Source organism: Castor canadensis, chromosome 7 (assembly GCF_047511655.1).
Source record: "Castor canadensis chromosome 7, mCasCan1.hap1v2, whole genome shotgun sequence".
In the NCBI taxonomy this organism is placed as follows: domain Eukaryota; kingdom Metazoa; phylum Chordata; class Mammalia; order Rodentia; family Castoridae; genus Castor; species Castor canadensis.
The window spans coordinates 147,023,398-147,050,040 of NC_133392.1; the positions used below are offsets into that span (position 1 = coordinate 147,023,398).

At 48.9% G+C, this 26,643-nt stretch overlaps 1 protein-coding gene across 1 annotated transcript; it reads right to left on the reverse strand.

The window, feature by feature from the left end:
* Window positions 1-2,731: 2,731 nt before the first annotated feature.
* LOC109694914 (proproteinase E-like) lies at window positions 2,732-26,206 on the reverse strand. Its single transcript, XM_074079619.1, has 9 exons — window positions 26,089-26,206; window positions 22,238-22,414; window positions 8,547-8,632; window positions 6,483-6,580; window positions 6,215-6,349; window positions 5,050-5,186; window positions 4,600-4,742; window positions 3,838-3,990; window positions 2,732-2,817 (listed from the first exon to the last, which is right to left on the reverse strand). The coding sequence occupies exons 1-9, from the start codon at window positions 26,204-26,206 to the stop codon at window positions 2,800-2,802; spliced, it is 1,065 nt and encodes a 354-aa protein (XP_073935720.1). The 3' UTR covers window positions 2,732-2,799.
* Between the last annotated feature and the right edge of the window lie 437 nt (window positions 26,207-26,643).

Genomic DNA, 26,643 nt, shown 5'->3' on the forward strand with positions numbered 1-26,643 from the left:
CTCTCAGAAATTCTACTTCTTGGAATATACCCTGGAGAAACTTTCACACATGTGTACCTGGAAAGAAATCAAGGACATCCACTGAAGTACTGTTTGTGATCATAAAAAGTTGGCTCTGCTCTGATGTCCATCAGTGGGAGAGGAGGGAATGACTAGTGTTGTTATGTAATGGGGTACTCTGTAATAGCAGAAATGAACAAGGTAGATAAAGCAGCTTGGCTACATCGCCAAATGAAAGAAGTTCTAGGTCAACCTGCACAGCACGCAGCCCTGCTTGTATTTATTTATTTTGCAGTGCTGGGCCTTGCATATGTTAAGCAAGTGTTCTTCCACTGAGCTGCATCCATAGCCATTGGGATTTTTTGTTTCATTTTGGTTTTATTGCAGTCTAAGGTTTGAAATTAGGGTCTCACGCTTGCTCGGCAGGGGCTCAACCACTTGGACCACTATGCCAGCCCTGCCTCAGGTTTTTTGACTACTTCATTTTTTTTTTGGTAGTACTGGCATTTGAACTCCGGGCTTCCCACTTGAATGCAGACACCCTGACATTTAAGCTATGCCTGCAGTCCCCCAGACATTGGCTTTTTGAGACAGGATCTCACTGTGTAGCCCAGGCTGCTCCAGAACGTGTGACCCCCTTGCATCTGCCTCCCAAGTGCTGGCATTACAGATATGGATCACCACATCCAACCAGTGCATATATTTTTAAAAACAAAGCAATGCAACATATTGTTTGTACATATTTATATGTGTGATAAAAATATATAGCAACATGGGGCTGGTGGAATGGCTCAAGTAGCAGAGTGCCTGACTAGTAAGTGTGAAGCCCTAAGTTCAAACCCAGTACTGCAAAAAAAAAGTAAAACAAAAATATAGCAACACCATACTGCTATAGGATAAACAGCAAACTCATGTTATCAGTTAGGATAGGTTAGGTCCATGCCACTGTAACCAATAACACACAAAGTCTCAGTAACACATGACAGTTTATTTCTTAGTTATGTCTCGTGTTCATCAAGGGTTGGTGGAGGTTCCACTCCACATCTTCTCACTCTGGGACCAGCTGACCAGTAGCTACCAGATGCCATGGTGGAAGGAATGGTAAATCACCCCGTCCCTCAAAACTTTGTGTTGGTCAAAGAAGTCATAAGGTGAAATCCAACATTAGGACGTAGGTAGGAGCTACCCTATTCCATGTGCAAAAGAAAAAGTAGTCATGGTTGGTGGACAGCCCCTGCCCCATCATCATGATGGCCTCTGGGAAGAGTAGCAGAGGGCCTCCACCTTGACTGTACCTACTATTTTTAAAAGCAGCAGGAGCTGGGGGCATGGCTGTTATAGCCCTGCCTAGCACGCACAAGACCCTGAATTCAACCCCAGCACCATTAAGACAAAAAATAGACACATATGTATATATGAACTATATGAAACAGCAGGTTGAGATATACCACTTGCCTAGCATGTGCCAGACCCTGGGCTCCATCCCCACACCAAAAAAATAAAAATAAAAATAAAGGACATGAAAAAAAAAAAAAAAAAAAAGGACATGAAACTTGTTTATTTTGAAGGGATGTCACCTGCCAAGGTGTTTGCTATATGACTTTCCATGGTGTGTCTTTTAACCTTTTCAAAGCTGAACATCTAACTGTTAGAAGGAAGGTATAATATTAATGGAGCAAAATTAATATTAAAAATTGTGTATGGCTAAGGGAGGGGGTGGGGGCAGGGGGGAGAAATGAACCAAGCCTTGTATGCACATATGAATAATAAAAGAAAAATGAAAAAAAAATTGTGTATGCCAGACATGTGGTTCACACCTGTAATCTCAGCACTCGGGAGGCTGAGGCAGGAGGATCCTGACTTTCAGGTCAAACTGAGCTAAGGAAGGACACCCAGTCTCCAGAAAAAAAGGAATTAAAATAGTTATGCATGCCTGACCTGGCTGAGGTCACGTTCCTGTCATGGTGTTCAGGAGAAAACGTGACGCAAATGATTCCATTATTTTTATATTGCTTCTGTCTGCATAGCAGGATCTATCAGGCCTCAACGGCCTGCTGGACTGCAGCCTCCCGTGCTGCAGCCTTCCACGTCACAATGTGTGGGAATGCATGTGCACATGTCTCCCCAGTGCAGCCAGGGCCCCCTGAGGTTGTCTGACTCACCCCCGCCCTCCCCGCCATGACCATCACAACGCAGGTAGCTAGTCATATTCAATAAATGGTCCTGATGCCCACATTTCTCTAAATAACGAGCAACGTCTTCCTCCCTCTCTCAGCCCTCCTCTGGAACAATGAGTAGATGTTTGCTGAATGAATGAATGACCTCAGCCCTCCTCCTGCCCAGCAATGGACAGAAAACACATTCTTCTTCCCTCCCTGCCATGACCCTCCCCAGAGCTGGCAACATAAGTTTTTCTGCAGATTTTACTCTGTTTTTGTGCCTGTGTTGAAAAGTCACTAATTTATGTATGACTATGGATTTCGAATCACCAGTTTGACCCAGTTTTCCTGAATCTGTGCTAAAAGTCCAGTGTCCCAGGACCCCCTGAGTCCTAGGCAAGCCAGGACAGTTGGTCACCCAACAGCACCTCCCCTCTTCTCCCTGAGGCTCACTCCTTTCTCATCCTCACCTGAGAGGGTTGGGTCAGGTCTCATCTCTGCAATTCAGATCTGAGATTTTAGACAGAGGCTGGAGGGGAAGAGGAAACTCAGTGAAGGAAAGAGACACAACCTAGGATTTTCTGAGAGGTCTTTATTCTTTCTGAAGGACGTGGATGGGTGCCGCCAGTTAGGCCTTGGGCTAGTGGCTTGCAATGGTCTGGAAAAAACAAAGATGGGAAGCAGGACAGGATAGTCTAATTAGTGGTGGTGGTGCAGACCTGTAGGTTCAGCTACTTGGAAGGCAGAGGAGGAGGATCATGTTCAGAGGCCAGCCTGGGCAAAGTGGGAGACCCTATTGGGAAAACAAACTGAAAGCAAAAGGGATGTGGCTCAAGTGGTAAGCACTTCCCTAGCAAGGCTGAGTTCTGAGTTCAAACCCAAATAACGCCAAAAAAAACGAAATAGTCTAGTTAGGAGCACAGGTTCTGGAGCTGGAGGGAAATAGGCCTAACTCCCAGCCCTGTCACTCAAGAGCTGTCTAAGCTTATGAGAGTGACTTAACCTCTCTGAGTTTCCTCATCTCTACACCAGGACAAGAATAGTACTCCCTCATGGGGTTTCTTTGTTTGTTTGAGATAGGACCTCACTGTGTGGCCCAGGCCGGCCTGGAACTTGAGATTCTGCCTCCACCAAGTGCTGGGATTACAGGTGTGTACTGCCAAATCCTGCTCCATAGGAGTTCCTAATCAAACTGTTAACTAAGGTTCTCACCACAGTGACTGGCACAGTTATGTTGTCTATAAATTACAGCCATTACTGTTATCATGAGCACTGTCAACCATATCAGACCACCTGTCCCCTGATGACGTCTGTGCCCTTGCTGGGGACTGAGTGTCCCCTTACATGGCTGTACCACCCTTCATCAATATTCTCCAGTGTCTCATCTGTCCCTCACCAGGTGACACTTTGTCTGGCATATCTCTCTATCCTCTGTGAGAAAGACAGACTGCAGCAGCAGAGACCCTTAGGGACACCCATTGGATTCGGGAAGTGCAGCCACCACTGAGAGCCCCACCCAGAAAACAGCCATGTTCCCACGACAGAGCTTTAGCACAAAACATTTCAGGTCCTCAGGAACATCCCCAAGGTCCCCCACACTGGGCCCAGGAGCATCCCAGGCTCTTCTTGGGGCCTATGGTTTCCCCAGGAGTCTTCTGTCCTCCCCCATCCTCCTCACCTCCTCGATCCACTGGTTGAATGCTGAGACCCTAGTGAACACTGTGGGCTTCTTCAGGGTGTTACAGCCAAGGGAAGAAACAAAGCTGGTCACGCCATGGACCTGCCAGGTGCCATCCTCAGTGGGGCAGTTGAGGGGTCCCCCAGAGTCACCCTGCAAGAGTCAGAGTGTGGAGGGGGCTGAGCTGTCTGAGGAATTGGTTCTGAACTTCACTGATTTGTTTTCAGGATTGGGAATTGAACTCATGGCCTGTAGCATGCTAGACAAGGGCTCTTCCATTTAAGCCATACCCCAAAGCTTTTTTTTGCAAATTTTTATGAGACAGCATCTTACTAATTTTTCTGGGTTTGCTTGAACTCAGGATCCTCCAGCCTCCACTTCCTGATTAGCTGGGTTATAGGTGTATACCACTATACCCAGTTTATACCGAGAGTATACTTAATGTGTGATTATAACTACAAAACTACAGTTGGTATGACTTGAGAGGTTACAGTGCAAGTCTCCCTTGCTGTGGTGATGGGGAAGCCTGAGGACCAGGGACTGACAGTGACTTGTCCAGGTCAGGTCAGCATGTGAGCCACGCTATAATCCAAGGCTCCTGATTCTACATCTGGACTATGCTGAGTTCCTCCTCTTCTTGTCTGGCCTGGAAGCTGAATGAGGCAAGCAGGCAAGCTACGTCCTCCACCTGTGGGCAGATGGCAGAGGGACCCAGGGCCCTAGGCATCCTGTGCCACCTCCTGCAGGCAAGAGTGGACTTACGTTGCATCCAGAGCTGATGTCTCCTCCAGCGCACACCATGTTCTCCTTCACATAGGAGCCCCACCAGTCAGACCTGGAACAGTGGCTGTAGTCCACCACAGGTAGCAGGGCCTGCTGCAGTTTGTCTGGGAGAGCCCCGTTGGCTGCAGGGATAGAAAGCACTGAGTGGGGGACTTGGGGGTGCAGGGTTGGGAGCCCCAGTTCCTCTGGCCTGCTGGCTTACAGGATCTTGTATGCTTTGTCACTGTGACATCCCAGCACCTGCCACAGAGCAGGCATCTCAAAATGTTCCATTGAACCATTTATAACTGGGGAGATAGGGGAGAAGTCTGCAACCAGCAAAGAATGGGGGGAAGTGTGGGGTACAATTCTGATGTGACCCTCCATCCCCCACCCAGGGTCTCCACTTTGCCTCTGTCCCTCAGGCCAATTAGAAGGGTCAGCACATACTCACGAGACGGCCCCAGCCACTGATGTAGCAGGGTGCCTCATTGGGCAGGATGTCACCAGCAGGAGGGAGGCAAGCAACCTGGACCTCATCTCCCAGCTGGGCACTCCGGGAGAGCTTGATCAGCGCGATGTCATTTCTGGGGAGGAAGAGGAGTCACACAAAGCCTGAGCCCTGAGCTGGACCTGCTCCCTACCCTAGGCAAACGTTCATTCCCTGCATTTTCTGCTCTAGGGACTCCCTGTTCTTTTATCTTCAAATCCATTCTTGAGGCCAGGCAGCTCTGAGTAAGCCCCAGCCACTTCAGTCCTCGATGACCCTGGCCACCATAATCGCCCTGGGCATTTGCACCTGTCCCTCCCACACTCCAGCTGCATCAGAAACTCCTGGAGGGCTCAGTAAGCACAGTGCTGTGGGGAGGGGGCTGTGTTCTGGGCCATGGGTCTGGGCTGACGTCTGAGGATCCGTATTTCCTAAGGACACCAAGGGCTGCTGCACCCCAGAGCCACACTTTGAAAACCACTGCCATCCATCTCCACATGCCTGTCACTCATGTCACTTCAGTAGGATCTATTTTGTCACTGTCACTGTAAGCATGGACTGGCATTGTGATCGTCATGGCTCCTAGCTCATACCCTTCCCATTCGGGGTGCTGCACCCCCAAGAGCCTCTCACCATGGAAGTCAGGCCACCCAGCCATACAACTCTGCATACATTCAAGGGGCTGAATATGGTCTCCTTCACCTTCACAGCCACCCAGGAAGTCCTGCTTCATGGTCACCCTTGACAGACACCACACTGCTGCCCAGAGTAGGGCAGTGACTGGCCTGGTCCACCCAGAGTGTTAGCACTGGAGCCTCTCAGCCCAAAACTTCTCCTTTTACCCATGGTGCTGCAGGAACCCAGCATGCAAGTCTGTGGAATGGAGGAACCCTTGGGATGGGGGAAGGTGCCAGAAGAGCTCAGGTTCAGGAGGTCAGGTCCTTCCTGGGCCCTGCTATACTCCCTGTAGGGAGAGAAGTGTAGCATCGATGGTCTTTAACGGCTTTGCTGGCTCTAGCTGTGGTGTGTGTCACCTGGGCTCAGGTGGTTGCCCACTCCTCTTTGGCTTGGGGACCTGGAGGGAATTTTGGAGAGTCCCAGCCCCGCACCTGAGCATTTACTCACCCACAGGCCAAACAGTTGGCATTCCAATTAGGGTGCACGAAGAGGTCCCCTTGGTTGATGGGGATCACCTGCTCAGGCCCCTCCTCCACGGCCCGGTCATACTCGCCCAGCACCACCTGGTAGGTCCGGGAGCTCCTGTGCAGGAAGCCAGTCAGTCCAGATCTGTAGCCAAAGTCCCCACTCTCCATAGCCACCAACCATCCTAGCTGCCTGGGTCTCACACACAGACAGCAGCAGAGGGAGGGAATGGACAAGTGGTAGAACTCACGAGATGCAGTGGCCTGCAGTCATCACCCAGTCAGGCGTGATGAGGCTGCCACCACAGGTGTGGTGGTAGGCTCCATTCTTCTCATACTGCAGGGAGACCTGTTGACGAAATAGAGAACAGTCTGAGTTTCCTGGGCCCCACAATATGCGATGCCCCCAATGGTTCTGCAGGTTGTGCACTGTACAACTCTAGAGGGTGCTATGAACACAGAAAACTGCGTCAGGAGGCCAGGTCCTTCCTGGGCCCTGCTAAACTCCCTGTAGGGAGAGAGGTCTAGTATCGATGGACAACCCACACAACTGCTCATGTTGACCCTATCACTTTTCCTCTGGATCATATTTTCCCAAAGCTTCCCCACCCAAGGTTTTATGACTTCTCTGGGGATACCAACATTCTCTGCCCTCTGGGGCATCCCCAATACTGCTCTCTTTTGACAGCCCTGCAAGGCTGGCCTCCCAAATCTGCCCCTCAGACCTTTCAAGGCCTCTTGGATCTTCTGAGGCAAAACTCACCCTGTTCCTTTGCTGCTCTCTTCCTTACACTTCCTGATTTTCAAAACCTTCCCCTACGCCAAGGGTTGGCAAACTACACTCCATGCCCATACTTGGTTTATGCTCTAGTATTGTGCATGTAGATCTATTGCAACCTACTAAACTCACTGCTTTCTGTGTTGTCTATGCCCATTTGTCTGGTTTTGGCATTACTGGGCTTTGAACTTGGGGCCTCATGCCTGCTAGGCAGGTTCTCTAACACTTTAGCCACTCCACCTGCGCTTTTTTGTTGGGTATTTTTAAGATAGGGTCTCTCAAACTATTTCCCAAGGGCTGGCTTGGATCCCGTGGTCCTCCTGATCTCTGCCTCCTGGGTAGCTAGGATTACAGATATGAGCCACAGGCGCCTGGATCACTGCCGTTTTTATGCTGCAGTGTAGCCTTAAGTCCCTACTATGGACATTTTAAGGCCAGCAAAGCCTACAAGGAAGCTTGCTGACCTATCCAACTGCACTTTCCATGACGATGCAAACAGTCTCCATCTTTGCCATCAAGATGGAAACCACCAGCCTCATGTGGCTGTTGAGCACTTGTAATGTGTGGGGACTGAGGATCTGAATTTTAACATTATTAAATTTCCATTCAATTTCAATAGCCACATGTGAGTGGAGACTGCTGTTTGACAGTGAGTCTAGTCCTCTGTGCTTCCCTTTGTAAGCTCCATGAAACCCCTACTCCTTTCATTGCTCCCACACCTATGGCCTTGTTGTAGAATTTGAGGAGTCTGGACATGTAATCTCCCCTAAACACGGCAACCGAAGCCCTCACACATTGCTCTTTTTCACCATTGCACTAGTTTTTTTGTGGGACTAGAGTTTGAAGCCGGGTTTCACGCTTGTAAAGCAGGCACTGTACCACTTGATCCACAATACCACAATACCAGTCCATTTTTCCCTGGTTATTTTGGAGATGGGTCTCTCGAACTATTTGTTTCGGTGGCTTTGAACCTCAATTCTCCTGATCTTAGCCTCCTAAGAAGCTAGGATTACAGGGGTGATCCCTCAGTGCCCAACTGTGACTGGGGTTTGACCTCAGGGCTTCACACTCACAAAGCAGGCACTCTACCACTTGAGCCATGTCTCCAGTCCCCCACAAGAACCTTAGTTTATTTTCAGTTTTTGTTTCCTTGCTGTGCTTGGGATCAAAGCCTGGGTCCTGCACATGCTAGGCAAGTCCTCTGTCACTGAGCTACATCCCTTTAGTTTATTCCACCTTATTTTTTACTTTTTGTGGCAGTATTGGGGTTTGAACTCAGAGCCTCATGTTTACTAGGCAAGTGCTGTACCACTAGAGCCACTCTGCTAGACCAATTCCACTTTTAAATTTTAAACAGCCAGGCAGGGGTTACTGATTGACGTGGGAAAACCTCCTTGGAAGCAGACTGGCTAAGCGGACTTTGGGAGCTGAAGCAGATGTTGGAAAAGAAGAAGCGGGGGTAGACTGGATGCCACAAATCCATACCTTGGAGTCCAGAGTCCAGGATGGGACAGGGAACATCTGCTACTGCTCTTACCTGCCAGGGCCAGCTGTAAGGGACAGCGTCCTCACCATTGACCACGCGGCTGAAGGGGTTGTAGACAGGTTGGCCACAGCCTGAAGCTAGAGGGAAGACGACCAGTGTCACTCAGCCAGTGGGTCCCCAGAAGGTAAAAGGAGGCCAGGGTGAGGCACCTGCTGTGCTGATACCTCATCATGAGACCCTGTGGCAGCCATTCCATCTGCGGACCTTGGTAGCCTCCCTTGAACTAGCAGAGCCCGGCAGTACAGAACCTCCTTCGATGGGAGGGTTGTAGACTAAGAAACACTCCCGATGCCCAGTGAGTCCCCAGAAGTGACAGCTATTGCCGGAAAGACAGGAGGCTTTGAGGTAAGACTACCTGGTACAAAGGGCAGCCTGGCAGCTTGTTTTGGATTGAGCAACTTTATATCTCTGAGGATCAGTTTTCCCACCTGTAAAATGGGAATGATAGTGGTACTGACCTCATGGCACTGAGATGCAAACTAGATGAGATCACAGAAGGAAAAACTGTTAGCATTCTTCCTGGCATATAGAAAATACTCCATAATGTCAATCTGTTCCTGCATTGTCAGTTAAGGGAGGCTGCATGGAGGAGGTGGCCCTGCACCAAACTGTAACATAGCAGGAAAGGACTAAGTTACCAAATATGGAGCTGGATGGAGGGAATGTGAGGGAGACTTGGCAAGGAGTGGAAATGTCAGTTCAAGTCATCAAACCACAGAGACCTTAACCATGAAGTCTTCCACCACAGCCCATTGGGTTCTCCCAGGCTTCCTCCTGACCTGTTCATGCACAGTTCCTCACTTTCCCAGCCCCATGCTGAAGACCCCAAGTTCTGGTGTCACCCTGGGCCCTTGTGTGGTGGCTCTAGGCCAGCGTGGCACAGAAACAGAGGCACAAAATGGAGCTTACCCAGGGCCACAAACAGGAAGGAAATCAGCAGCCTGATCATCACGACTTCTGGGGTGATAGAAAGGAGGTACAGAGCCTCGGGCCCTGATATAGGGCAGCAGGCAGGTGGAGGGAGTTACCCTGGGCCCCATTCCCACAACAGGTGGTAGAATACCAGGTTTCCCATGGGCCAAGGTCATGTTGCCAACTGCTATAGGTAGAGGAGTACCAGCCAGTGGAAGACCCCAGTTCCTGCCAACCTGTGACTGCACAGGTGGCATTGAATGGTAAGCTGATTACAGGAAACGGAAACAAACAGGCCACTTTCAGGAAAGTTCTGGGCACCTGAAGCTGGCCAGGCTTGGGTCCAAATTCTGGCTCTGTCATGTCTAAGGTCTGTGACCTTAGGCACATGGCTTGCACACGCTGAGTCTCAGAGTGTATTCTCTAACAGGGGATTATGTCGGTACTCACCTCACTAGAATTTCTATCAGTGTTCCAGGGCTGCAGGCATGAGCACTACATGGTTCCAGCTCTCCTGGAGGTTGTCTAGCAGGGAAACAAAGGAAAACCAAAAAAATAGATGATTCCTCTTTTGCGAGGGGCTATTGAGAGGAAAACATGGGTGGTTGGGTGAGATTGGAAGTAACTCAGTTATCTGGGGGGCCAGGAAAAATGGTAAATGTGGGTGTCCTGAAGGTTAAGAGCCTGCCACAAGAAGTCCCAAAGGCAGAGCACTAGGGTGGAGGGTAGTGCAAGTACAAAGGTCCAGACTCAAATGGGATTGGCTTGTTCAACAAAAGGGAGGACAGTGTGGTTGGAACTTAGAAGTCAAAATGGAGCTGGGTGTGGTGGTGCACACCTGCAATCGCCACTACTGAGACTGAGGCAGAAGGATTACGAATTTGAGGTCAGCCTGGGCTAACAGTAAGTCCCTGTCTCAAAATATAAATCAGTAAGAGCCAAGGAAGTAGCTCAGTGATAGAAGTGATAGACACATGCCCAGATGTGCAAAGCTCTGAGTTCCATCAACCAGCAAAACACACACACAAAGTCAAGAGTGCAAAGTGGTCCACCATAAATCAAGGTAAGTGGATGAAATACAATCTCACACCATAGACTCAAATTAGCAAAAAAGGAATGGCTCTTATCAACTGCAACTGTGCTTGTGACACGGAACACTGTTATTACCCTAAAATGGCAGTGCCAGTGGTTCACACCTGTAATCCTAGCTACTCACGAGGCCGATATCAGTAGGAATGGGGTTCAAAGCCAGCCTGGGCAAATAGTTCACAAGACCCTATCTCAAAAATTGTCAACACTGACAGAGTGGCTCAAGAGGTGGAGTGGCTACCTAGCAAGTGTGTGGCCCTGAGTCCAAAGCCCAGACCACCAAAAAAAAACAAAACAAAACTCTATCTTGCTTAGTCACCTTCTATCTCCCTACACTCGGTCCCTGCCAACCAGCCATCTGTTTTCTGTCCCTAGTCCTGGCATTCCTGGACTCTGAGTGTACGAGTGGCCTCCAAGAGTGTCTTCTAGTTTTGGACAGCTTTTGTTTGACATAATACTTCTGAGATTCACCCATGTTGTTCTGGTTGACTCGATTTGGAAGATGCTAACTTGTAAAGACGTTGAAGAAGGGATCTCATTTGTACTTCCAAAAGTTTCTTCCTGGGATTAGGTGGTAACCCACAGGTTCAACCTGCTCAAGGTCATGGGATGGATCCCATTTTGGTGACCTAGGCAAACCATGAGGGCAGAAGGCTAGGCCTCAGGTGGTGGAGCAGCAAGGGAGGGGTATGGGTGCATTCAGGACATATTTTGGAGAAAGACCACAGCATCTGCTATGATCCTTGGGCCTGGCACTAACTCTGGGACCACCTCCCAGCCCAGGACCAACATTGCATAGGCACATCATAAATGCTTGCTGAATAATGTAAGCCAGCTTCTCTGATGTCCATGAGAAGCCCTTGTCACCCCTCAGCACCCAGCTCTCTTAGTGCTGCTGCCTCAATCCTGTGTTTGGGCTCAACACTGAGCCTGCCTTAGGGAGGCAAAGCTTTCCTGCATTAAGGGGACTTCGGTGGTGGGAGGTGGCCAATATGACTGGACAGGGCTTCTTTTGGGAGCCAACCACTCCTGTCACACTCACCATGAGAGAGGAGAAAGAGAGGAGTATCCCTGGCCTGTGGAAAGCAGAGCATGCAGTGGAAAGAGCTTTGAAAATCCTTCAATCTGAGATAAAAATAGCCATGTCCTGATTACCCTGCTTCCTGTGGTCTGGACATTTTATTTGCTCAGCTGGGGTGTTCAGTGCTGCGGGATGGCAGAGGGGAGCAGGCAGTTTAGATGTTCCCAGATTCCAAAGCAGTTTACAAGACTATCCAGCCTTGTCTGTTGTATGTGACAGAGAGGAGACCATTCAGAGGGAAGCTGGGATTCCCTCAAGGCCTCTGCTTGTCACTGCTTGGCCTGGCAGAGCTAATCAAGGGTACAGTCCTTAACCATATAGTCTTAACCAAGTCCCTGCTGCTGCATAGGATCTGCAGATAGACATGTGGCCCATTGAGACCACAGCTATTCATCATCAGTTCTGCCATTTGGTCTTCTCCTCAAGGACTGTGGACAGACACTGTCAGCTGTACTCCTGATTAATACCCCTCTTTCAGCGAGGGGGCTTCTGGTCTACTAGCAGCTTGAGCAAACCCTCTAAAGGAGAATCCCCCTCCTGGCCCCAGGAAAAGGGAGCTGGCCAGGGGAGGTGGAAGAATTCTATCAATATCAGGCCACAGAATGAAGCAAAGTGAACTATTTCCTAATTGGAAAGTGAGAGAGGGGAGAGAATAAGGACATGGTGGGGAAACAGGGAAGGGAAAGAATTCTTTTTCTTTCTTTCTTTTTTGTGGAACTGGGGTACTTCATTCATCTGGCACACAGTAGGTTTTCAACAATATTTATGACAGGAGGGAACAAATGAATCAATGAAGCTAAAGAACCCTTTTTGTTTGTTTGTGGAAGTGTGGTATGAACTCACAGTTTTGCACTTACAGGTTAGGCCCTCTACCATTTGTGTTACACCTCCAGTCCATTTTGCTCTGGTTATTTTGGAGATGGGGGTGGTGTCTCTAAAACTATTTGTCCAGGCTGGCCTCAAACCACAATCGTTCTGATCTCAGTCTCTCATGTAGCTAGGATTACAGGTATGAGCCACTGGCACCTGGCTTAAAGGACTCCTCCAATGCCCTGAAAGTGCATTTGACCCTGACATTTATACAGGCACTTCTGGAGGCCCCTGGCTGTCCTGGAAAACCTCAGAATCAGTGCTTGGATGGCAGCCCTGAAGTACAGCTTCTAGAGATGTGAGGAAATGCCCTATTGTAAATAGACCCACTAGAACATAACCCCACAGGGCAGGGGATTTGGTTTCCCTTGTTTGCTGCTGGGCCTCAGCTCTCAGAACAGAACCCTGTGGGCACTCAGTAAGGAATCAAAGGTCTGATGGGATTGGGAAATATGAGATCAAACAGAGTTCAAATGATGCTTTTTCTCAGGACTTCTCAGAGCCTTTAATGTGCCAGTGTTCACTGAGTCACACTCAGGGGTCTGAGGCCCAGGACTTCTTGGTGTTTCATTTTCCTGCATGTCCCCAGATACCAGCCCCATCCCTGTCAAATGGGCCGCCCAGCCTCAGGAAAGTGGAAAGAGACCAGGGATCAGGCTGGTGCCCACCTGTGGCACAGAGCCACTGTAGGGTGGGATATGCACAGCCTAAGGATGGCTATTGTCCCAAGGCTGTCGCCAGCTCAGCTGGAACCCAAGGGGGTTGTTGGGCAATGGGCACAGCTTATTTCCACAGCCAGTGCCATGCCTTCAAGGGGCTGAGCAAGGTGGGGTGGGAGAGGCCCTCCAGCCTGCTGTGGGGATGGGGAAGAGGGCCGGAGGTGTGAAAACTCCCCACCCCCTTCCCTTGGTCTTACAGGACAAATACAGATTCCACAAATATTTGCCCAGCACATTCTAGATTGCAGGTGCTCTCCACTTCACTGGGATCTCTCTGGGAAGAAGGCAAACACAAGAAGAAAGACGGAGGCCGTTCCATCACTGAGCTCATTGCTGGGGGTTGGGTGCAGGGCAGAATTCAGCACATGTTCCATCTGTTCCTTAACACCCCTCATGCCCTGTGTCCCACCTCATGGAGAACCCATGCACTCCTGTGTCCTCTGGGTGTGGACAGTGAATGGGAGGAACCACCGGGAGATGGAGCACAGGAAGAGGGAGCACAGGAAGAGAGAGCAGATGGAAGTTCATTCCTCTGATCCCTGCTGGCCAGACCAGGTGTGCAATAGCTTCATTCCTCTCCCAAGCTCCTACCACAGACTTTTATTCCCACAGCCACCATCACTGGTTCCCATTAACTGCCTCTTCCTTTCCCCTTTCAGGCCTAGGGTTGCTGTGGGATACTCACTGTGGTGAGCTTCGGGATGTTTCACCACATCTTAGCCATTTCCCCAGCCTGTCCCCACCTCTGTTAAATATTGTTCAGAAACCACTGGAGGTTGACGCCGATTCCCTGAAATACCCAGACTGTAACAAAGCAGCTGGCTGGGCCTTTCTGGTCTACCAAGATAGATAACATGGGTAGAAGCTCCGCCAGTTATTCCAGGCCATTGGCAGATATTTGTAGTCCTTAACAAGTAGCAACAGTGGATGGCAAAGAGCAGCGGTAGGTGGCGACTTCAAGCATTGCAGCTTCCCCACTTCAGAGCTTAGGCGGGGAGTGGCTGACAGCTGGGTCTGGGATGGTAGCAAGAGCTCCTATGCCTCAAGGGATCTGGGCCTGAAGAGCATGACATCTCCAGCCTTAGGATTAGGACCAGGAAGGAAAGTGTTATAGCTCTCCAGTGCCTTGAGGCCAGGACCTGTCCCACTTTACACCACTGGCAGCAACACTGCCGCTCCTCCACTACTCCAATTGGCTCCACTGAAGTCAGTTTCACTCCCTGGATAGCTCTAACAACCCTGTCACCAATGGCCCTACTGTTGTGAGAAGCCCTGAGCAGCTGCACTACTGAGAGTTCCTGCTCCACTGCTGCCCTGCCACTGCTCACACCTCCCTGCTGCCTTTTCTCTTTGTGTTACTAGTTCAGCTGCTCTACTAAGGCTGAAAATCAAGGTAAGATCAGGATGCCGGTGGATCCTGCCTGTAATCCAGCTACTTAGGAGCCAGAGATCAGGAAAATCCAGGTTTGAAGCCAATGCAGGCAAACAGTGGCTCAAGTGGTAGAGCACCTGCCTCAAAACCACCAGTCTCATTGATCAAACCTCAATACCACCAAAAAAAAAAATCATAAAAGAAAAAGGAAAAAGTAGTCAACAAAGAGCACTTGAAAGAAGACTTTGTTAGGCCTGTGTTGTAAAACTAGGGGGCCACAAGAGAGCATGGCAGTCCACTCACGCAAATTAAGAACTGTGTTTGGATCAATCATGAAACAGTCCCTGTCAGCAGCCATGGCAGTCCCTTGTCCCAAGGAAAGCACTGCCTCAGCCAAGGGAGGTGTAGGCATTGGCCACAACCCATTCAACTCTGCATCACTACCACAAATACCTGAGATGATCAACTTACAAAGAGAAAAGGTTTCTTGTGGCTCAAACATGTAGAGCTTCCAGTCCATGCCTACTTGGTCCCACTGCTATGGGCCTGTAGTAAGGTAGGCACATCATGGAAAGAATTCAATGCACAGCAGAAATGCTGGCCCCATGGCCAGGAAATGAAAATAGATGAAGAGGAAGAGCAGGGTCCCAGAATTCCCTTCTTTGGCACTCCCAGTGACCTGAAGACCTCCTCCTAGAACCCACCTCTTAAAGGTTCTACCACCTCCCAATACTACATCCAAATTATAGCAAACTAGCACCTCAGCATGTGACCTTATTTGGAAACAGGATCACTGACAATGTAATTAGTTAAGATGAGGTTCTTAGTGTCAGGGCTCATCCAATAAAACTGGTGTCCTTAAAGGGAAAGTTGGTGCACAGCTCGATACACACAAAAGGAAGATAGCCATCCACAAGCCAGAAAGAGGCCTAGAACACATTTTTCCCCCACGGCACTTGGAAAGGAACCACCTTAGGAACCAACCTGCTAATATCTTGATTTCAGATTCTGGCCTTTAGCACAGAAAGAATTTCTGAAGTCCAAGTCACCCAGTTTATTGTACTTTGTCATGGCAGGTGGAACGAACACAGCATGCAAGGGCTCTGAGACCACACTCACACTCCAAAAGGCAAAGAAACGAAATTGGAATTTGACCTGCAGGACAGCCTGGGAAGCAGGGAAATGTGTGCACAGCCCTGTGCACAGTGCAAAATCCAATTCATGTGCAACAAAGTGGAAATGCATACTGGGAGCATGTACAGGACTGTCACAAAACACACATATTCTCAGGCATGGAAACCCTGCCTATGTATGATGATTGGAAATTTATCATATCACAGGACTTGACTGCAAGTTGAGAGGCAGGGGGAGCAGAAACAAGTTACACCAGGATTTGAACTTCCATTCTCAGCAGTTCCATTGGTTCTGCCCCCCAAGCCTCCTCCTTGGGCTACCTGTGCCAGTGAGGATCAAACTGGTAGACAACACTCTCAAGGACTGGAAATAGAAGGAATTTAATCCAGGGAATTGGGTAACCCAGGTGAGGGACGTGGTGAGAAGCAACAGTGAGGGTGAGGAACCCAGAGGTTAGCCACGGCTACCCTGCAAGATGGCAAGAAAGATGTGTTGGTAGCTGGGGCCCAGGAGGTGGGTTGCCTAGCAGAAGCTTGGCAAGCCCAGGCCTGGGCAGGGTGAGGCACAGAGGGGTGTAGGGAGTTAAATGACCTGGTTTCTTTCTTCCTCCTGCTCTCCAATCTCCCACCACAAGCCGACTGTCACCAGGGCCAAGAAATCCAGCTTGCTTCTACCACCCAAATGCAGTGAGAAGTAACTCTATGATAGGCCCACCTGACCTGCCCTGCACATGGCATTGGCTCCTGTAGAGTGCTATATTCTTAGAAAGCTTCAGCCACAAATTAGATGATCCTGTAACAGTTACTTCAAAGCTGCTTTTGCTGAAAAGCACTATTACCTGGACCCACAAGTTAACTAAATGTAGAAGAAAATCATGTCATTCCTATCCCCACCTTGTATGTCTCTGCTCTGAGCAATTCTCTGTGCAGCCACCTAGGAGTCACCCTGGTGTCCGGATAGGGCTGGACTACTGATCAATCACATCTTCATGATGAGAGATGAAACTACTCCCAAGGGAGGGAACAGCAGAGCCTGGCCCGACAGACCACCCCCCAAATAGGGCAATTACCGATAAGGATGAGGCTGCACCTTGAGAGAGCATCAACATCTCATGGGAACCAGACTGGCCCCCTCAGATGAGAACAGCAACTTCACTTCCTAGCGCACCAGAACTGAGATAGTGAACAACCAGGACACTTTACCAGGACTCTTCATCTATGCATACCTTCTCCCCCTGGCCCACATCTTCCTCTATTTAAAGTTAAAGTGCGTGTCCATACCCAGAAGATGCACAAAATGCTACTTGCTTCTTCCCTGGCGTGCCCCTGCCGTGTCAGAAACGTCCCTTTCTGCCCCTTACCACTACTCATCTCTTTATTTGGTGTATTGTGGCGAGTGGCCAGACCTGACACTGGGCCTGGGGCGTGGAACTCTAGTTACAATCCCATTAAAACAGCCTTCCACACTAACTAAAGGTTTTCTCTCCTACGCAGAAGGCAGGGTTGGTTGGGGGAGTCAGCAGTTGCTTAATTCATCTGCACAATGCTGGCACCTCAGATCAGGCTGGTTCCATCTTTGCACTCTGCCAGCCTCAGGTGCAGGCCACTCCCCTTGGGCTGCTCCTTCTTTGTCTCAGGAGCAGATTCTGGGACAGGATTGGACTGCAGGCAGTTTACCTGGGAAGTGATCCTGAGGAGCTAAGGGTGCCTCCATGGACAACCAGGGCCCCATCCTGTTAGGGAACTCTTGGGGCCAACAACCCAGAGTGGCCCCACCTAAGTGTGTGACGTCTGCACTGACATCATGCCATGTGAGGAAGAATACCTGGTGTGCACAGGTAAGGATCACTGCCACCACCCCTCCATCATGCAGAGATCAGGGCGTAAACCACAAACTCAGGAATGTGCACCCTGGCACCTCCATGTACACAACACCAAGAGCACACACACACACAGTGCACACTCAATAGTCCACACACCGTCTCCAATACAATGAACTTCTCTCTCTTACACTGCTTCTTCCTCTGGCCTGTGGCTTGAACAAAGACTAGGGCATGGAGCCTTTCTAACGTGCATCTCACTATTAGGAGCCCCTAACATGGAGTTGCTGGCAGAAGCTGGAGCAGAAGGGGAGTAAAGTGGAGGACCAGAGCAGATCTCTACCCACAGGCACAATGATGCTCTCTAGGACAAGTGTAATATCCATGTTACCAGCAGGGGGACACTGAGAGCCATTAAGGTCTCCAGGGTTTTTCTAGGAAGTTTGTGTATCTGTGTGTGTGTTTATCTCTGGGTGTGTTTCAGGGAGAGGAAAGGTCCAGGGGTTCCTCATAAGGGTTGAACTGAGTTTGATGGATATCCTCATCACCAACTACAGTGACTGCATCTGTGAGGCTACACTACCCTGGCACACAGCTGGTGCTGAACTCATATTAAATGCAATGGTTTAATGAGTAAGTAGGTGGATGAATGGACAGATGAACGGTGGATGGATGAGGAAATGAATGGATGAACAGATGAGTAAAGGGAGAATAAATAGGTGATCACCCAAAAGAAAGTTATGGAAAAAAAAAAGGTGTGAGAAGAATGAACCGCAGACACATCCAGGAGCTGAAGAACAATAGAGATGAAGGAAGTCCAGTGGCAGGGTAGAGCCTGGAGGTTGGTCAGTGAGGTGGCGGATAGTCTGCCAAATCTAACAGCCTTGGTGCCTTGGCTTGGAGTGGCTCCTCCTCCTGATAACTTCTGTTGCTGCCTCCTGCAGTGCTCCCTGGCCTATGGAAAGCAGCTCCCTTCAAGGGGCCCTCCATGCATCCTCTTCTGGGTTCAGTGCTTCTTGCCGTTTACTTCCACAGCTCTGGATTGTGCTCCTGAGACTCCTCATCTTTGGCTAAATTGCGAGCAGTACAGTCAGACCAACTAGAGGTATGAATTCCAGCTCAACCACTATCGGTTGGCCTTGGCAAGATGCCTCCCTGTGCCTCGATTTACTGAGCTTGGATAACACCAGCAGCTCCCTCACTGGGCTCTTTTGAGCATATGAGCAGGTAAAGCATTTAGCATGGGACCTGACTCATGGGAAGCACTGAACAGAGTGATAAGTGATTGCTCATACCTCACAGAAGGGCCAGCCTCAAATGATCCATCCTGTTCTTAAACCATTTGGCCTAATTTGGTTTCAAACTATTTGTCATCAAAGCAAAAAGTGAATCGTGAACACCACTGATGATCTCTGCTCCCTGCTAACATGCATCTTTGCTTAAATCACTTTTTGATATGTGGACTATTCCAGTGTTGTTTGAAATGAAAAAACCTAATTGGAAAGCACTTACCTGTGTGTCAATGTAAGAATGGATGTGTTATGATATAGTTATAAAGTGGATGCCAAACAGTGGAAATTATTGAACTCTCTCAATATGGATAGGTCTCAAAAGATTTCATGGTACCAAAAAAAAAATTACAAAAAAAATGCATCCAGTATAATGCCTTAATACATGTATGTATATATACATACGTTTATACATATATAGCATTTGAATACATGTAAATCAGTGGAATGCTGTGCATAGCAGTGGAGAAATATGCACAGCAAAGATAATCAGAGATCAGATGATGCAACCCAGGGAGGGAGGGAGTGGAGCTGCCAAAGAAATCAGGCAGCTCTAACTCTATCTGGAAGCTTAACTTGTTTTTGAGTCTTGAATATGGAAAAGGAAGGGAATTAAAGTGAGACCTTCTCTGTTTTAATCCCTACAACAAACCTAACTGTGAATGAAGTAGGATGAAGTAACTAGGTTCACGGAAGCGATGGGCAGCGCCTACTCACCCAGCCTTTAAGAGGCAGAGGTGAGAAGGAACCCAGGAGTCCTAACTCCAGTAGCCCTCCATGCTGCAAAGGCTCATTGGTGTTTGTGAACAGCTGGTGAAAACTTCTGGGCACCAAAAGATCACAATTTGGAAATTTAATCCCCAAATTTATATGTCGATGGGATTAGGAGGTGACCCTTTGGGGGTAATTAAGACTGGATGAGGTCAGGAAGGGGAGGGCATCAGATGGCATTAGTGGTTTTATAGGAAGAGGAAGAAAGACTAGGGCTTGCATGCTTACTCTCTGGATAATACCTCCCCCATGTGATGACCCAGCAGGAGGGCACACACCAGTTGCTGGCATCTTCATCTTGATTCTCCGTTTCCAGATCTGAAAGAAATAATTCTCTGGTCCTTATACATTACTCAGTCTGAGGTATTCTGTTGTTGTGACAATAAATGGACTAAGATACTATCCAACAGAATATTAGAACTGTTAAGAGACCTTTCCATGTGGCTGAGACCTTGAAGGGAATAGAGTGGATCAAGGACATTACTGAAATTGAAAACACACAACCCAGACTTCATCCAGGCTCCTCCTGGATCCTGCTTGTTTTGTTTCTGTTTTGTTTTTCCAAGTTGATACGACAAATCTCAAGTGTATAGCAAATTTCTAGAGCTCTACCCCTTGGGAACCTACCACCAAGCTTTGTAACATCCTCAAGTAGTCACTAGGGCCCCCCTTTCCAGCCTAAGCCAGATGCTGTCCTTGTTTCCAGGACACATTTCATTGCAGTGGGATATTCTTTCAAAGGAGGCTGTGAGGTGTTCTGTGACACGGGCCAATTCTTCAGTTCACTGACACCAACTGGGTGTCCAACAATTTCATTCCTTTCTGACATATCTCCTTGATTTTAGCATCCAATCCCACAAGTTACTCAAGGCTCACTTCCACAGGACTGTCCCCACTTCAGACACCAGTGACAAGTCCCAGGACCAGTCTTTCCTTATACCGACCAGCCAGCCATAAACTGGAGTTCCCATAACCTCCTCCTCAGGTTTGATAAACTGTTAGCCCTCAGAAGACATTACTGATACTGATGGGCTTACTTATGTAAAGGATACAAATCAGATGTGAGGGTGGACTGGCTGTGACATCTGTCACCCCACTGATTGCCAAGGCTGACTCAACTGATGAGAACAGTGTCAGTCTGCTTAAGGGTGAGTTCTCCAAGACAGGAAGATGGCAGAACAGAAGTGATGGAAATGGAGAAAGACCAAATGGGACAGCTTGCCCTAAGTGTTATTTACCTACTTGTGACCCTTCTTAGCCCTCTCTGTTTTATCCAACTTAAAACCTGGTTTGAAAACCAAGGCCAGGACTGTTCTTATTTCCCAGTTCAGAGAACAGCGGCTACAGCTATTATCTCCAGCTCACTCGTACTCCTGGGAATTTTCACACCTTTCTCAAACACAGCTGGCAAAGAACTAAACTTATCAATCACCAAAAGACATAACTCACTAAGGATCAAAGTTTAATATTTCAAGGGCACCCAAATTAGTTACTGGTGGTACAAAATTTTCATCATTGCCACCTAAATAAGAATCGTGAATTCTCAAAGTTAAAGCTGATTAACTCTTTGGATACATAAAAACAATACTAAAATGTGTCATCGGGTACAAAAAAAAGAGCTATATATCTGGAAAAAAACAAGCTCTTGGAAAAGCCCCAAGCAGCATGCTCAGAGTCCTAACAAGAGGGTAAAGAAACTCCTTCTGGAGTTTGCAGTCCCAGGAAATAAAGCTGCTTTGGCCAAAAAATTGTCTAGCCGCCAGCTCTGGTGGATTCTTATTTCAACCAGTCAGAGCCAAGCTCCAAAAAGGAGGAGGATCAGATTTCCCATGGCTGCAGTTGGAGCCTGCATCAAAGAGAGCTTTTGGTGTACTTCTCAAGGTGATTCTGACTCCAGGCTGACATCTTGGCGCTTGAGCTCTCAGCTCCCTGGACAGCACAGCCTGGAACTGTTCTTGCACTGGCATTTCCAGGCTCTGCTCCTTTGTGTGAATATTGGGCCTCAGCCACTGTCCATGCAATTCTCTTAACCTCTCAGGTTCAATGACAAACGACAGCTGCCCCAGCTGTCTCCATTAACAACGATGCTGCACCAGCTGCTGAATTATAGGGCCAGCCGTCCAATCCAATCTGCCTGGCAGCCGGCGGGGACAGGACAGACACTGTCATCTGCTTTCGCGGATTACACAGAGGGCTTCAAGACAGGGGACTAGCCCAAGGCTAACAAGCTACAAGGTGCAGTCAGGACCCAACCGAGGACAGCAGTCCCGGCCTCTGGGAGGGGAGATGAGCCCGACTCCTTCCACCCCGCGGGGGCGGCTCAGGCGCCTAGGCTGCGCGCGGAAATGGCTTCCTGGGCTCCAGAACTGGACCTTCGCCTCTGGAATGGATGCGAGGCCCAAGTACACTCCAGCCCGCGGAGCCGCGGACCCCACCGCACGGACCCCCCGCTCCCAGAGCTGCCGCCACCGCACCGGGCCAGGCGCGGAGAGGAACAGGAAGAGAGGGAAGGAGCGAGGGGAGCGTTCACCTGCTCAGGTGTCAGGTCGGAGGGCGGGGTACCGACACCAGGAGGACAGGGACGACACCAGAACCCCCAAGACAACCGAGCCCCAGAAACGGATACCATCGCACTGGCGCCGAGCTTTGCGGGTCCCCGCCGGAACCGGAAGCCACGCCCCTTCCCGGAAGCCGGAGGCGGGGCCTTGGTTGAGGGACAGGGTCGCTCTAGGCCTCGGCGGTGCTTTGCAACTTCTTGGTTTTAACCCGCCGAGGCCCACAATGCGCGCTACAGCGCAGGGTCCTGGTGCAGCCTAGGCTGTTCTCTCGCCTTGGTGACAGCCTTAGTCTTTCTGAGCCGCAGTTGGCCCAGTTGCAATCCGGAAAAGATGAGCGGGGGTTGAGATAGCTGAGTCAGCGCCCCACCCTGACGTTACACCCTTGGGCCTTTGCACATTCACAGCAAAGAAACCGAGAGCGCAGACTGGCTGCGGCTCGGACGCAGTGGTCCTGAACCGCACAGGGTGGAATCGCTCCAGATGAGGCCGAGCACGGTCTGTTGTACAACGGGCCTTGCCTCAGTGTACCCAGGCAGGGTGGATGTCCATTGTGGGTCGACAGCCAGCGCAGGGAGGGGACCCGTGTGCCTTTTTCCAAGTGTTTGCAATTGCTACCAGACTAGGCTGCCTGAGCGTTAGAAGTGAAGCTTTAAGTCAGACTGGGCACACAGGTTAAAGGGCTCCGTCAGTAACAGAATGCAAAGGGCTGGCCTAGGAAGGCGGTGCACCTTAACCCTGAAGGCGAACCGGGTTTACAGATTTGGCAGTTCGGGAGAGGACCTTTCTTCGTTCATCCCTCGCTCCTTCCAGCTGGCTGATCCTAATGAGGTTTGCTAGATGGAGTATTAGAGGGAAACCCCAAAGTCCCTTTGCTAGGTGATCACCCCAGACCCAAGGTCCTTGGGGAGGGCAAAGTGTCCCTTAGTCCACACTGCCATAGCTGGTCAGAAACTCCTAGATGGTCAGGAACTGGAGGTTCAAAAACCAGGACTCCTTGTCTGGCCCTCCCCTTATCCCCATCTAAGAGAGCAACAGTGGACCCTTCCCCAGACACTCCTACAAGCAGGCCTCCACCTACCACCTCCCCTCTCTGCCTCGGTTTCCCCTGTCTGTAAACTGAGAGGGTGGACTAGAACCAGAGGTCCCAGTCTGTTCCAATCCCTGGAACACTTAGGAACTTCACAGGGTGCGGGACTGCAGGCTGGGTTCCAGATCAACTAATTTTGTAGATTTAGAAATTTCAGCTAGATGGTGGAATGGCTCAAGGGGTAAGAGCACATGTCTAGCAAGCATGATGCCCTGAGTTCAAACCCCAGTGCTGCGAAAGGAAAGAAAAAGGTAGAAATTTATGCTAAAGTGTATACCTGTGTAAACTGCTTGTCTCATTAGGTAAAATTCATACTTGCCCTACTCCCCTCAGAAGTGCCCACCATCCTGTTCACTCTGCTCCAAGCACACTGGCCTTATTTTTGTTTGTTTGTTTGTTTATTGCGGTACTGGGAATATCAACTCAGGCCCTATACCTAAAGCCATTTTCCGGCCCTTTTTTTTGGTGGGGGGAAGGATTTTTTTGAGATAGGGTCTCACACTGGCCTACTTGTTATTTTGCAAAATGGCAAGCTCCTCTTCATCTCTCTTTCTGATCTCTGCTTGCAGTGCTCTTTCCTGAGTCCTGGTCACCCAGGTGCCAGCTCAAATGTAGCTTCTCCAAAGCAGCCTTCATCACCCCCATCCACCTGTCCTAGAAGCTCCTATTCAGTCCTTTTATACCCTGACGTGGGACGGTGGTCCCATAAGACCACATAAGCAGCCAGGCACCAGTGGCGAAGACCTGTAATTTTATCTAGTCAGTAAGCGTAGATCAGGAGAATCATGGTTTGAAGCCAGCCCAGGCAAACAGTTGGAGAGAACCTATCTCAAAAATTCCTAATACAAAAAAGTGCTGTTGAAGTAGTTCAAGTGCTAGAGTGCCTGCTTAGCAAGTATGAGGCCCTTAGTTCAAACCCTAATACGACCAAAACAATATTGTTGATATAATCATTTTGGACAATTTCCTACTTGGCAAAGTTGAAAAAGAGTGTCCCCTCCCTCTCAGAAATTCTACTTCTTGGAATATACCCTGGAGAGACTCTCCACACATGTGTACCTGGAAAGAAATCAAGGACATCCACTGAAGTACTGTTTGTGATCATAAAAAGTTGGCCGTACTCTGATGTCCATCAGTGGGAGAGGAGGGAATGACTAGTGTTGTTATGTAATGGGGTACTCTGTAATAGCAGAAATGAACGAGGTAGATAAAGCAGCTTGGCTACATCACCAAATGAAAGAAGTTCTAGGTCAATCCGCACAAGCTGTGCTTGTATTTATTTATTTATTTTGCAGTGCATATTTTGCCTTGCATATGTCAGGCAAGCTCTCTGTCACTAAGCTCCATCACAAGCTGTTGGGTTTTTATTTATTTATTTATTTTTTGTGATCCTGGGGTTTGAGCTCATAGCTTCTCACTTGCGTGGCAGCACTCTACCATTTAAAGTATGCCTCCAGTCTCCCAGTCCTTGGCTTTTTGAGACAGGGTCTCATTGTAGCCCAGGCTGGCCTGTAACTTTTGATCCTCTTGCCTCTGCCTCCCAAAGGCTGAGATCACAGGTATGTATCACCACACCCAAACAGCACATGTATTTTTTTTAGTGCATGTATTTAAAAAAAACAAAGCAATGTAATATACAGTTTGTTTATATTTATATGTGATTAAAAATATAGCAACACAGAGTAGAAGGATAAACACCAAACTCACCAGTTAGGATAGGTTAGGTCCATGCCACTATTTCTTAGTTGTGTCACGTGTTCATCGGGGGTTGGTGGAGGTTGCATGCCACATGTCCTCACTTTGGGACCAGACTGACTAGTAGCCATAGTAGAGGGAATGGGAGCTTGGCAAATCACCCTGTCCCTCAAAATTTATTTTGGCTCAAGCAAGACACAAGGAGAGACTCAACTTTAGGAGGCAGGTGGGAGCTATCCAAATCCGTGGGCAAAAGAAAAAGTAGTAATGGTTTATGGACAGCCCCTACCCCAGCATCATGATGGCCTCTGGGAAGGGCAGCACAGGGCCTCCACCTATTATTTTTAAAAATATCCAGAGCTCGGGGTGTGGCTCAAGTGTAGCCCTTCCCAGCAAGTGCAAGCTCATGAATTCAACTCCAAGTTGAAAAATATGAAATATGTGAAACCAGTGGCTGAGGATATAGCACTTGCCTAGCATGTGCCAGACCCTGGGCTCCATACCCAGCACCACAAAACATAAAAATTTTAAAAAGTAGCAATAATATGAAATTTGTTTATTTTGAAGGGAGGCCACCTGCCAAGGTTCAGTATGATTTTCCATGCTGTGTCTTTTAACTTTTCCAAAACTGAAAGTATAATTGTTAGAGGGAAGGTACAATATTAATGCAGCAACTTTAATATTAAAGCTCATAGCCGGGAACTGGCGGCTCACGCCTGTAATCCTAGCTACTCAGGAGGCAGAGATCAGGAGGATTGAACTTCAAAGGCAGTCCAGGCAAAAAATTTATCTCCAAAAAAAAAAAAAAATCACAAAACAGGGCTAGTCGAGTGGCTCAAGGTGTAGGCTCTGAGTTCAAACCTCAGTATCTCAATGAAAAGTTATATATGCCAGGCATGGTTCATGCCTGCAATCTCAGCACTCTAGAGGCTGAGGCAGAATATTGAGTTTGAGGTCAATGTGGGCTACATTGGGAGACCTTGTCTCAAAAAAAAAAAAAAAAAAAGGAATTAGGTATTGCCTGGCCTTCTGGGACCACCTTCTTCTCATGTTGTTCAGGAGAAAATGTGCCTCAGATGATTCCATGGTTCTTATGTCACATTTGTCTGTGTAGCAGGATCTTTCAGGCCTCAACACCTTGCTGGACTGTGGCCTCATGGTCTACAAACACTGGACTCTGTGCACATGTCTCCCCAGTGCAGCCAGGGCCCCCTGAGGTTGTCTGATTCACCTCCGCCTTCCCCGCCATGACCATCACAACGCAGGTAGCTAGTCATATTCAATGAATTGTCCTGATGCCCACATTTCTCTAAATAACGAACAACGTCTTCCTCCCTCTCTCAGCCCTCCTCTGGAACAATGAGTAGATGTTTGCTGAATGAATGAATGACCTCAGCCCTCCTCCTGCCCAGCAATGGACAGAAAACACATTCTTCTTCCCTCCCTGCCATGACCCTCCCCAGAGCTGGCAACATAAGTTTTTCTGCAGATTTTACTCTGTTTTTGTGCCTGTGTTGAAAAGTCACTAATTTATGTATGACTATGGATTTCGAATCACCAATTTGACCCAGTTTTCCTGAATCTGTCTCAGCTTCTGTGCTAAAAGTCCTGTGTCCCAGGACCCCCTGAGTCCTAGGCAAGCCAGGACAGTTGGTCACCCAACAGCACCTCCCCTCTTCTCCCTGAGGCTCA